Source organism: Mus musculus, chromosome 19 (assembly GCF_000001635.26).
Source record: "Mus musculus strain C57BL/6J chromosome 19, GRCm38.p6 C57BL/6J".
In the NCBI taxonomy this organism is placed as follows: Eukaryota; Metazoa; Chordata; class Mammalia; order Rodentia; family Muridae; genus Mus; species Mus musculus.
The window spans coordinates 53,827,114-53,839,953 of NC_000085.6; the positions used below are offsets into that span (position 1 = coordinate 53,827,114).

At 43.8% G+C, this 12,840-nt stretch overlaps 1 protein-coding gene across 4 annotated transcripts in view; it reads left to right on the forward strand.

Annotated features, from left to right (window-relative positions):
• Rbm20 (RNA binding motif protein 20) overlaps nucleotides 1–12,840 on the forward strand; it is a 206,095-nt gene that overhangs the window by 166,125 nt on the left and 27,130 nt on the right. For all 4 annotated transcript variants that reach the window (XM_011247371.1, NM_001170847.1, XM_011247372.2 and 1 more), the window contains exons 6-7: nucleotides 5,533–5,676; nucleotides 7,535–7,666. In XM_011247371.1, coding sequence (XP_011245673.1) covers nucleotides 5,533–5,676; nucleotides 7,535–7,666 — 276 coding nt within the window. The remainder of the gene's footprint in view (nucleotides 1–5,532; nucleotides 5,677–7,534; nucleotides 7,667–12,840) is intronic.

Below are 12,840 nucleotides of genomic sequence, written 5' to 3' on the forward strand. Positions count from 1 at the left end.
TCCCTCTCTTTGAGTCCTGAGAGTCTCTCACCTCCCAGGACTCTGGTACATTCTGGAGGGTCACCTCTCCCACCTTCTACCTCCCAAGGTTGCCTGTTTCCATTCTTTCTGCTGACCCTCAGGGCTTCAGTCCTTCCCCCCCCCACCCAATACCTGATCATGTTTCCCTCTTCCCCACTTCCCTTTCCCACCCAGGATCCTCCCTCCCCCACCTCCTATGATTGCTTTATTCTCCCTCCCAAGTGGGATTGAAGCATCCTTACTTGGCTTGTTAAACTTTTTGAGTTCTGTGGATTATATCCTGGGTATTCTGTACTTTTTTTTTTTTGTAATATCCACTTATTAGTGAGTACATGCCATGCATATCCTTTGCGTCTGAGTTACCTCACTCAGAATGATATTTTTTTAGTTCCATCCATTTGCCTGCAAAATTCAGGATGTCCTTGTTCTTAATAGCTGACTAGTATTCCATTGTGTAAATGAACCACATTTTCTGTATCCATTCTTCTGTTGTGGGACATCTTGGTTGTTTCCAGCTATCACAAACATAGTGGAACACGTGCCCCTGTGGGATGGTGGGGCATCTTTTGGGTATATTACCAAGAGTGGTATAGCTGGGTCTTCAGGTAGGACTATTTCCAATTTTCTGAGGAATCTCCAGATTGATTTCCAGAGTGGTTTTACCAGTTTGCAATCCCACCAGCAATGGAGGAGTGTTCCTCTTTCTCCACATCCTCTCCAACATGTGCTGTCACCTGAGGTTTTGATCTTAGCCATTCTGATTGGTGTAAGGTGGAATCTCAGGGTCATTTTGGTTTGCATTTCTCTGATCACTAAGGACTTTGAACATTTCTTTAAGTGCTTCTCAGCCTTTCAAGATTCCTCTGTTGTGAACTCTGTTTAGTTCTATACCCCATTTTTTGATTGGGTTGTTTGGTATTTTGGTGGTTAGCTTCTTGAGTTCTTTATATATTTTGGCTATTAGCCCTCTATCAGATGTGGAGTTAGTGTTTTTTTTCCCAGTGTGTAGGTTGCCGATTTGTCTTAACAACGATGTCCTTTGCCTTACAGAAGCTTTCCAGTTTCACAAGGTCCCATTTATCAATTCTTGATCTTAGATCATGAGCCATTGGAGTTCTATTTAGGAAATTTCCCCCTGTGCCAATGAATTCCAGGCTCTTTCCCACTTTCTCTTCTATTAGATTCAGTGTATCTGATTTTATGTTGAGGTCCTCGATCCACTTGGACTTGAGTTTTGTGCAGGTGACAAAATATGGATCTATTTTCATTCTCCTACATACAGGCTGCCAGCTAGACCAGCACCATTTATTGAAGATGCTTTTTTTTTTCCATTGTGTATCTTTGGCTTCTTTGTCAAAGATCAAGTGTACGTAAGTATGTGGTTTTATTTCTGTTCCATTGATCAAGACTTCTGTCTCTGTATCAATACCATGCAGTTTTTATTGGAGAGATCAGAAATTAAAGGCCCATACCCAAACATAATAAAAGCAATTTACTGCAAACCAACAGCTAATATCAAATTAAATGGGGAGATACTTGAAGCAATCCTACCAAAGGGGAAAGACAAAAATGCCCACTCTCCCCATATCTATTCAATATAACACTCAAAGTTCTAGCTAGAACAATAAGACAACAAAAAGAGACCACGGGGATACAAATTGGCAAAGAAGAGGTCAAGGTATCACTATGTGCAGATGATATATGATAGTATGCATAAGTGATCCCAAAAATTCTACCAGAGAACTTCTACAGCTGATAAACAACTTCAGCAAAGTGGCTGGTTATAAAATTAACTCAAATAAACCAGTAGCCTTCCTTTATACAAATAATAAGCAGGCTGAGAAAGAAATTAGGGAAATACCTCCCTTCACAATAGCCACAGATAATATAAAATATCTTGGGGTAACTCTAACCAAACAAGTGAAAGACCTGCATGACAAGAACTTCAAGTCTCCCGAGAAAGAAACGGAGGAAGACCTCAGAAGATGGAGAGATCGCCCATGCTTGTGGATTGACAGGATTAACATAGCACAAATGGCCGTCCTACCAAAGGCACTCTACAGAGTCAACACAATCCCCATCAAATTCCCAACACCATTCTTCAAAGACATGGAAAGACCAATTCTCAAATTCATCTAGAAAGGCAAAAAACCCAGAGCCGCGAAAACCGTTCTTAACAATAAAAGAACAGCTGGGGGAATCAGCATCCCTGACCTCAAGCCGTACTGCAGAGCAATAGTGATATTCTTAACTTTTAAGTAGCTTTTACTATGATGTATTGTTATGCTTGTTCTGGTTTATAAGTAATTATTGTTAATCCTTTATTATGTCCACCTTATAAATTGAGCTTGATCATAGGTTTGTATGTGAAGGAAGAACCGGTCCACACAGGATTTGGTATTATTTGTGGTTTGGAGAATTCATTGAGGGCCTGCAGATATGGGAAGGTCTACTCTATCATTAACTCCAAAGGCCATTTAGGGCTAATTAGCAAACCCACTCTGGGCATTGCCATATAGCATCCTATTGCTTGATCAAAAGCACTTGGCAGTGGCCAGGGCCCTTGGAGATCAAACTTGATTCTACTACTCAGGGACCTCGCCCCTCCCTCTGGCCATCCCTCTCTCTCCTCGCCCCTCCCTCTGGCCATCCCTCTCTCTTCTCCTTAAGACTTTTGATAGGGAATAGGGCCATGTTTATTTAAGTTGTTTCAAGTACAGAGCAGTAATACTGAATACTTCACTTTTTTTTTTTTTAATGAGTCAAACATGGCTTGAGTCTAAATTGTATGTCATATCTACGAAAGAGATAGTAAAGAATGTAAGCTGGAGTTTTCTAAAGAAGTAATCAGCAAAAGAATTTAATTTATGGAAAAACATTTTGTCTTTCTGTCTAGGATTATATACTTGACTGTATAGGATTTACCACACACTCTGAAATGAGGCAACCCTGAACAAACCATGAATACAGCGCTTCTCAAGGTTTTATCTCATGGCTCACTTAGAAAATGATGGACTGAGAGGTCAGCCGTTAGAGGTCTACAGCCTCCAGGCTGGAAAAGGCAGTATCGTGGGACATCTAAACCCTGTGTGTGGCTCACTGGTTGGAAAGTTCAAATTGAGATGATTAACTAGAGGAACATTAATCTCTCATAGCACCGAAAGAGTCAATAAAAATCCATTTCTATTTCTGACTAGAGTTAGGTAAGGAGTTCGAGGATTGAATCTTTAAAATGTGAGCACTTACGATGAATTTATTTCAGGGCTGTGGATGTGAAAGTCTGTACCATGAATAGGTCTTAGGTGACAGGCAGTTTGGGGGGTTGTTCCTGGAGGAGGAGGTGTTCTGTTTATTCTGCTGGGTTCAGATAAGGCTCTTAAATCATCGTTTCAGGCCAGTGAACACAATGCAAGGGAAGCTGTTTGTCGTGCCTGGTCACTAGGCAACTGGACAGGCTGGGAGAGGGATTGCTCAGAGCCACCCTGCATGTCTGGCTACAGTGCAGTCCAAGCACACGTTACTGAGGCTATCTGCAACAATGTCACATGGGGCAGAAATGTGCAGCGCTAGAGCTGACCAGGCAGAGTTCCCAGGCTCAACCTTCCTTGTAATAAACTCAGGGAACCGGCTGCTTTCCACAGTCCCATCTTTACTCAGATCACCGCAGTGGGAGGGAGGATCCCGGCCTTTCATTGGCCCTCACTACAGAGAGGCTCAGTCTTTGAGCCCTGGCTCAGACTCTCCTAGGTTGTGGAGAGTCCTTGCACTTGGGTGGGGCTGGGGGCTGGGGTAGGGAAAGTCTGTGTGCCTCTGTGCCAAGGAATCAGTGTTCTCCTTTGCAAAAGTGCTTGACTTCTGGATGCTGTTGGAGGGAGGAGTGGAGATGCGGCCCCTGAAGCTGCTCTAATTCCAGGTGGAACCATAAAAGGAAATGATAATTGACTCTAATTGTCCTCAGCCCAGAGGAGACAAATGAGGGCTTTTCTTGGTAGTACTCCTAAGTGCCAGCTCTTGTTAGGGATGAGACCTGAAACATTCTCTTTCTGTTACCTCAGCAGGACTCAGGCCATAATTAGATGCTGAAATTCACTTTGTAGTAGAAAGTGATAAGTGCTAATGTTGGCTGTGGCACTGGACTGCTTTCCCAGGTCTCCCGGGTCAGGTTGGGTCGGGTTGGTGTGTGCTTCCTAATTGCTGAGCTCTGAGAGATGACAGATGATTAAAGTTTGAGCAAAGCTAGGCTTCCTCCAGCAGCTTGAGTTAGACCCAGGTCCTGGCTTGCAAGCTTCGATCTTTACATCTGCCTTCAGATCTGTCTGGTGGGGCTCAGAACCCCCAAATTTGACCAGGACAGCCCCTTTTATTTATTGAGTGTATCTGGCTCCCGAGCAAGTTTTTGTTTGAAGAAAAGATCCCAAGGCTGAAAATGTTTTGAAAAACCATTGCCAGAAACCACAGGTTGGTGCCATGAATATCTGCACCCATGTTTAGTTTCCAAAATCCTTTCTTTCATATTTTCTTCATTTAATTGATTTTTTTAAAAAAATGTAAGTCTAACAATATAAGGAGTATCTCTAACAGGTCCAGCATGTCTGCCCTTCCTCCCTGTCCTGCTCTGTTCAGCCTTGACAGGTTGATACCTGCTCTGCACATTTCTGTCCTTGTTGATAATCTTTTAAAAATTTCACTGCAAACCAACCACAGAATCCAAACATTTAACGTTGTAGAAGTGAGGCCACTTTACTCTTCTGTTCCCATCAGTCACCGCTAATAATTAACAAAAAAACTCTTATGTTCCTATCACTCACTGCTAATAAGTAACAAAAAATGTACAGTACTTGTTTTCTCTTATTTCCATATAATTTTGCCTTCCAAAAAAACCAACATTATAGTATGTATGATAACTGGTGACCTGTTTTTCACCTGACAATTTGTCTTTTAAAAAAATCCATACCAACACACTGGCTTCCTTCTAATGCCTGTGAAGTTTTCCACTATACACTCGCACCATCATTTACCTAGGTGCTCCCCAATTGTTGGACATGCAGGCTGTTTCCAGAACATTTTGCCACCCTATAAATTATTTAGTAAATATCATGTCACCGGTATACCTTTAAATTTACTTAGGTGTTTATTTTTATTAGGCAGTCTTCCAAAAGCAGGCTCCCGGGATCAGAACCTATATGTATTTATTTATTTTTTAATATTGAGAAAACATTTTCAAAGGGTGTCAACACACAACTCCCACTAGCTGTGTATGGATATACATAATTTCTTAGATTTTCCCCAGCCCTGAATATTACTACTTGTTGGAAATATGAATCCCTTTGTAGTTAGAAGGCATAAAGCTATCATTGTGTGTGCATCTGTGAGTGTGTTTTTTTCTGCATTGGTTTTTATAAATGACTGTTTCCCATTATCTGGAGGAAGACGGCCATTCAGAATGTCTGGGGGGGGGGTGCTAGAGAAAGATGTCCTTTGAAGACTCAGCCCTGCTCTTTGTCCCATCAGTTTGCAGCACAGAGGAAAGGCGCTGGACGGGTAGTGCACATCTGCAATCTCCCGGAGGGCAGCTGCACGGAGAATGACGTCATTAACCTGGGGCTGCCCTTTGGCAAGGTCACTAATTACATCCTCATGAAGTCAACTAATCAGGTAGGCCTTACACAGTCCCTCTGTGGGATTTGTGGTGAGCTGCATGGTGGTGAAAGGAGACTGGAGGCATCTTTTTAAATATAAGGAGGTGAAGCACCGTTGGCTTCTCTGGCAAGCAAGGCACGGGAGGTTTAATGTTGGGACTGTGGTCTTTCCTCCTCGGGTTCTACAATCCCTGCTTGTGCTGGGGGGAATATAGGCCCTTGTGACTTGCATGGAAGGGGAGGTGACATTCTTATATGGGTGCTCCTTAACATAGAAAAGTTAACTGGCCTCCAAAGAGGAGTTGACAGACTCCGAATCATTGCTGTGCTATGGATCTCCTGAGCTAAAGCTACAGTTCTGGTTGCTAAGCTGAATACTTCTGATTGCCTGGGTGGGGAACTGGCTCAGAACTGCCTGAGAAGAGATATTTTAACCTGTCCTTGGTGTCCGTGTGAGGTTACCTAACAGGAGACCATAGGGGATTTGATAGAGGCCTATTGAGTGTGAGATCACCTGAGGAAGGTGTTGGGTGTCTTATCCAATGAATCTCAGCCTTATACATTCATATACATCATATACATATATATCATATACATATACACCCACATATACACATATATGTATTATACATTTAAAAAAAAAAAACAGGATCTCTCACTGAACCTGGAGCAGGCAGTTTGCTCCTGAAATCCTCCAGGTCTCTGTCTCTCCATAGCAGCGGGGTTACCTTTCCCACAGTGCAGGGATCTGAACTCAGGTCCTCATGTTTGTGCAGCCAGCACTCTTATCCACTGACCCACCTCTCCAGCCCCACAGTCTTCATTCCAGTAGCTGATTTTACTTTATAATGCTAAACATCAGGAAGACGAGAAGTCCTCTCCCCAGTGTAGCTGTGAGCTCTAGAACTTTAAGCCTCAGTGGATCACAGGTGTTCTCCATCCCTCATTCTGGAGATAGATAGGTTGTTCCTTGTGCATTTTTCTCAGGGGCTCTATGTTGGGTAAACCAAACATACTGAGAAACTTTAACAGCTTTGGATTTGCACCAAGAGCTACTGGGTAAATAGACAAGTCCATTAAAACAGTCTATTAGAAAGCACGTACGTGGACTGAATAGAAAAGCCCATTTCCCTGTGTTATCCAAACAGTTAAAGAAAGAGGGAAGGTTGTCCTGTCAGTGTGGCCAGGAGCCTCTTTTCTCCAAGCCACAAACAGCCTGGACGTCCTTTGAGCCTAGGGGCTTATAAGCCTCTGCGCTTTCAAATGTACTTCTTTTTAATGAGACAAATGGGAGCCCAAGTTAGGCCCTGGGCTTATGCTTCTGTCTCCTGACGTTACCACCACCAAATGGCAACCCACAGCCACATGTGCAAGAGCCCACGTGAGAATTGTGAGTTAATGGGCCACCCCTCCATCCCAAATAGCCTTCCACGGGATGATGTAACTCAGGATGGACATACATAATTAAGAATACTGTTTGGTAACCATGGAAACCAGGATGGGAGCCATCCTGTAATGAGCTCTCTTGGTGAAGTTAATAAAAAGTTCTCTTTGAACGCATGGGATCAAAGAGAGTTCTTTCTTGAGCTGATTTTTTTTTTCTTTTTATTGAGCTATAAAACAGATCCTCTCAAGTGCACAAAGTATACTTGCGTTCATCGTACAGCTCCATTAATTTTTCTAACACATGTAACCCATATAATTAACAGCCAGGCCAAGATAAAGGATATTTCCAGAATAGCAGGTTTTCTAGTCCGCTCCTCACCCTTACTCTCTAAGGACTCGAACTCGCAACTCCGCTTGTTCCCGTTGATTATATCACCATGGAATCCTACCGGACACTGATCTCCCATCTGTCTTCCTCTCCACCCTAGGCTTTCTTGGAGATGGCTTACACAGAAGCCGCCCAGGCTATGGTCCAGTACTACCAAGAAAAGCCTGCGATTATCAATGGCGAGAAGTTACTCATTCGCATGTCCACCAGATACAAGGAATTGCAGCTGAAGGTACAGCATCCTTTCACTCAGTCATTCAACAACCCCTCTTGCTTGTCAGTGATGTTGGGGAAGGAGACTGTATAAAGCAAAGCAAAGCTTAGTCACTGCTCTTGCAGGTATCGCTGAGAAATGGGAATGACAGTACGGCGAGAAAAGGGCTCATTGTCAGGAGGGTCTGGGAAGAGTTGGGCGAGGGAAGGCTATCAACACATATACATGAAATTCTCAATAAATTAATAAAATGTATATAAAAACTTTCATTGAGGTAAGTACGAGAGGAAAGGGTGCTGAAGACTGACTGGGAGCTAGGGAGATTCTGGAGGGAAAGGAGTTTACAGCCGTCTTGAAGGGTGGTTTAGTTTGAAGAGGATAATCCTATCCTTGAATGCAACTTCTGGGGGCATTCAAATGACTGATAACTTTTTCTTCTCTATTCCCCTTGGTCTCTTATTCTCTTCCATCCTCCACAGGTATCTGATATATCTATGGTATATACTCCATAGGTATCTGATATATCTATGGTATATACTCCATAGGTATCTGATATATCTATGGTATATACTCCATAGGTATATATCTGAGGTGTATACTCCATAGGTATCTGATATACCTATGGTATATACTCCATAAGTATCTGATATATCTATGGTTATATACTCCATAGGTATCTGATATATCTATGGTATATACTCCAAAAGTATCTATCTATGGTATATACTCCATAAGTATCTTATCTCATATATACTTCCTTCTAAGCAATACTTGGCTGCCTGGACCACTCTCAGAACTAAGATGCATTCAGTCCATTCCAACATGGGATTTGGTTGTTTAGTTTGTTCTACATCCTTCTTTTCCTTTTCTTTTTCTCTTAAGGAGTTAGTATAATCTATATAGAATTAATAATTAGCAGTCTACTACTCATATTGAGTCAGATCTCATACACCTCATGAAAGCACCACAAAAGTTAAGCAATAAAAAATGGACAACACACAGAAGTACAGGCCTCCATGCTCAGCTTGCTCTCCTTGCTCTGAGGATAATCAATTCTGTGTCTTTTCTTTATGTTCATGTCACCCTAGACAGTGGAGTTTAGCTTTGCCCATCTTTAAACATTATATGGAGGGAATCACACTGCCTCCTTCTCTTTTCTGTTCAACATTTTATCTTCCATGTCTACTTTCATTGCTCTATAAAAAGTGATGTGGCTCTGCCTGTTGTTCATCCTATGGCTAAAGGGCTCTGGTTGTTTCAGTTTGGGCAGGCTAAGGTCAATGCTAATCTGCTTGTCTAAAGTGCTATGATGGTAGAAATGTATGTACACAGGCATCTAACCAGGTGAGGCATGAATCACTAGGGTTGGATTTGCTAGGCAGGCTCACCTCAGTTCTAGTGAGTTCTTCCCAAAGTGCCTTGTCACAGCAAAGCATTCTCCTTATAGCATATAAGGATTCAAGTGGTCCCTGTTTTTGCTAACCTTAGTTTGCCTGACTTTCTAACTTGGCCCTGAAACGGGTGCACTGTCCTGGTTTGTCACAGCCTTGTTGGTTATTTTCCTGATGAATTATAAGGTTGAGTAGTTTTTCCCTTACGGTTACTGCCTCTGGTTTTCTTGGTGGGCGATTCCTTCCCAAGCCTGTGGCTTTCTGTAGATTATGTCTTCTTGCTGATTTGCTGTTCTCAGAACTGGAGCATCGGTGCGCTTGGGCTTATTATAATCATTGTCACGTTGTGTTTAAACCTACCCTCTGATTTTATTTAGGCTTTCTACTGCTCCACCTAATATGATATTTTTTTTCTGACTCATTTGCATCTTTACTTAGGGTTCAATTTGTTCACAGCTAACAGCCCTTAATCTGCCCTTAGTCTTGAGGGTTGACGTCAGGAGACAAAGGTTAAGTAGTTGCCCGTAGCAAGTCAGCATATTCAGAGCTGGGAAATATGTCAGCCACTTACCCCAGTCCCCTCCCCAGTCCCTTCTCTGCTCTGCTAGCAATAAGCCTCTGCAGTTCCTTCCCAACAGCTCTGCTTCAGGCCCAGCCTGGATTGTCTTTCTCTGTAATTAAAGCATCAGACAGAAGAAAGGCCCCACCCTGTTCTGTACCTAGCCAGTTCCCGTTTTCCCCCAGGGGCTGGAATGAAATTTCTGCACTGAGTTTCCCAGTGCAGCTTGGGCTTCCAGATGAAGTGTTATAAGGTTCTAATTAGGACGAACAACAGTAGTTCCTTGAAGTACCAAGGCCTAGTAACACTCTGCAGAAGGAGACAGTTAAGGTGATGGGAGTTCCGGTTAAAGATGTCATGCAGCACCAGGCATCCAGCAGATGGTCACTGAGTCACACTGTGGGTGAGCAGCTGAGCTGACACCATGAGCATGGAAGGAACAAGTGTGTGAAGAGCTTCACTGGATGGGAGGAGGGATATAAAAACAGGACCAACAAAGGTGACGCTTTGTTGGAAAATGATCACACCATCCTAGGCTCCACCCCTCTCTGCTTTGAGCTGACTTGCTTAACCTCTGTGAACCTTGGTTCTGAGATCAGGTCAGAGTATACATGAGCTCTTTGGCTTAAATTTTTTTTTCCCATGCATTTTCTTTCCAGTCTGACAATCACTATCCTGTGAGGTGTGCAGGATGCATAATCATAGTAATTACAAGAGTACACCATAATATATACCTTTAATTGAGTCCTGCTACTCTGAGGCAAGTAATGTATTAAGCACTTTCCATACATTATCTACTTTAATCTTGACGTCAGTCCTGCCAGACAGGTATTGTAATCTTAATTTTACAGATGAACATACCGAGTCTAGTAGAAGTTCCCCAGCTTGTCCAAGATCATAGTTACTGGATGATCCATGATGAAACCCAAGACTGTTGGCTGGGTGTGGTGGTGCTTGCCTTTAACCCCAGCACTGGAGAGGTAAAGACAGGTAAACTTCTATACATTCAAGACCAGGCTGGCCTTGTTTTTGTGAGTTCCAAGCCAGCCAGGGATACCCAGTGAGACCCTGTCTCAATAACACCAACAACGAAACAAATAAACCAACAAACAAAACACAAACATTGACAACAAACAGCAAACAAACAAACCCGGAGACTACACTGGGTTTGCACCAAATATGGTTATCTTTTTAAATATTGCAGTATTAGGTTTTCCACATGAAAACAAAACAAAAAAGGCAGAGAGAACTCAGGTCGTTTTTTGTTCACAGTCCCCCCAGGCAGGACACTGTAAAGAGTGTGCAGACAGCCTCTCCAAGTTCAGGGTACGTGCAAGTCACCAGGGAGTGTGCAGACAGCCTCTCCAAGTTCAGGGTACGTGCAAGTCACCAGGGAGTGTGCAGACAGACTCTCCAAGTTCAGGGTACGTGCAAGTCACCAGGGAGTGTGCAGACAGCCTCTCCAAGTTCAGGGTACGTGCAAGTCACCAGGGAGTGTGCAGACAGCCTCTCCAAGTTCAGGGTACGTGACAGCCTCTCCAAGTTCAGGGTACGTGCAAGTCACCAGGGAGTGTGCAGACAGCCTCTCCAAGTTCAGGGTACATGCAAGTCACCAGGGAGTGTGCAGACAGCCTCTCCAAGTTCAGGGTACGTGCAAGTCACCAGGGAGTGTGCAGACAGCCTCTCCAAGTTCAGGGTACGTGCAAGTCACCAGGGAGTGTACAGACAGCCTCTCCAAGTTCAGGGTACGTGCAAGTCACCAGGGATCCTGCAGGTCTGGACAAGGCTGTGATTTTTGCATTTCTACCAAGGCTCCAGCAGATGCTGTCCCTCCTGGTCATAAGAGTGCACTTTTAGTGGCAAAGACCTAGAACGTACTGTTTTCTGACCTTTGGTGTGGGTTTTCTGCTCCTCATGTTGTCATAATGTCCCTCTAGGTCGCTGTGACCATCAGCATATTCCAAGTGTGTAGTAATGGGCTTTATATCCCGCACCCTGACATGAATCAGCCCAGACTCTCTCTGCATGTAACAGAGGCTTGTGGTAATCCAGCCTGTTGATGTAGGTGACAGAAAGGGTTCCTTGGCTCCGGTGAATGCAAAGTGAAGGAGCAACCGACTGTGGGGACCCAAATGACATCATCAACATGATGTTCTCTGCTCTCTGCTTTCTGCTGTCTACGGCTTTGTTTTCTCTGTGCTTGGCGGGACAGCCTTTAGCAGACCCGGGCTCTCTCCTCTAGATGGCATGGCAGCCCTCTTCAGCTCTACCTTCAGATTCCAGGTCCCGTCTCCCACAGAAGAGAGAGCCAGACTTTCTCCTGTAGCTCCCACAAAACATCTGGCCATTGTTCTCGTTAGACTACTTCAGCACATGTGCCCATCCCCGAACCGGTTTCTGTGGCCAGCGGAAGGCTGCGGTTTGATTGGTTTGTAGGGTGGGAGAATTAGCTGTACAGAGAGGGTGTTTCCAGGAAGAAACCAAATGAAAAGAGGCCTACAGGCTGGGAAACCCAGCTGTGTCAGAAACAACTGGGCCTGCGTCGACAGAGCCTGGTTTGGATGGATTGCAGACTCATGTAGAAGATTCGAGTTTAGACACTCACCCTGTTTTAGGAGCAGCACGCTGTACTGAGAGAGAAAACTGCCTGGTGTACTAGATGGCTGTTGATTGGCTTCACTGTCCTCATAAAACAGAGGGAGAGATGCAACATCTGAGATTTGCTCCAACATAGATTTTGAAGGTTGAGAAAAGGAGGTCAGAACACATGCCTCAAGATTAGGCAGATTCAGTATGCATTCATTCGTCATTGTTGCATATTCAAATTTTCCTATAATAACAAGGTACCCCAAACTTCGTCATAGTCTGATTTTGTTATTTTTTACCTCCGCTTTTCTGGCATAATGACAGCATTGGGACACCTTCACTCTGGAGGAGAGAAGCTCTTGGTGATCCATTCGCTGGATGCCTCTGTCCCTGACACTGGTTACCCAGTCACCTCTTGCCTGCTGTCTCACAAGGTTACCTTCTTCTTCTTTCCTGGGTTTGAAAGGAGCAACCGGGAAGGCATTAAGTTCCAGAAAAGTAGAATACATCAACCTCTAAGAATCCTTTTACTAAATAAAGCCTTTTTCAACTCACTCTGGGAATTGTACTGAGTTCCGAAAGGTTGCCCGGTATGGGGGCATATTCTTTAGCTTCTGCCCTGCTTCCACTGTTCCAGTATAAGCCACAGACTTGAA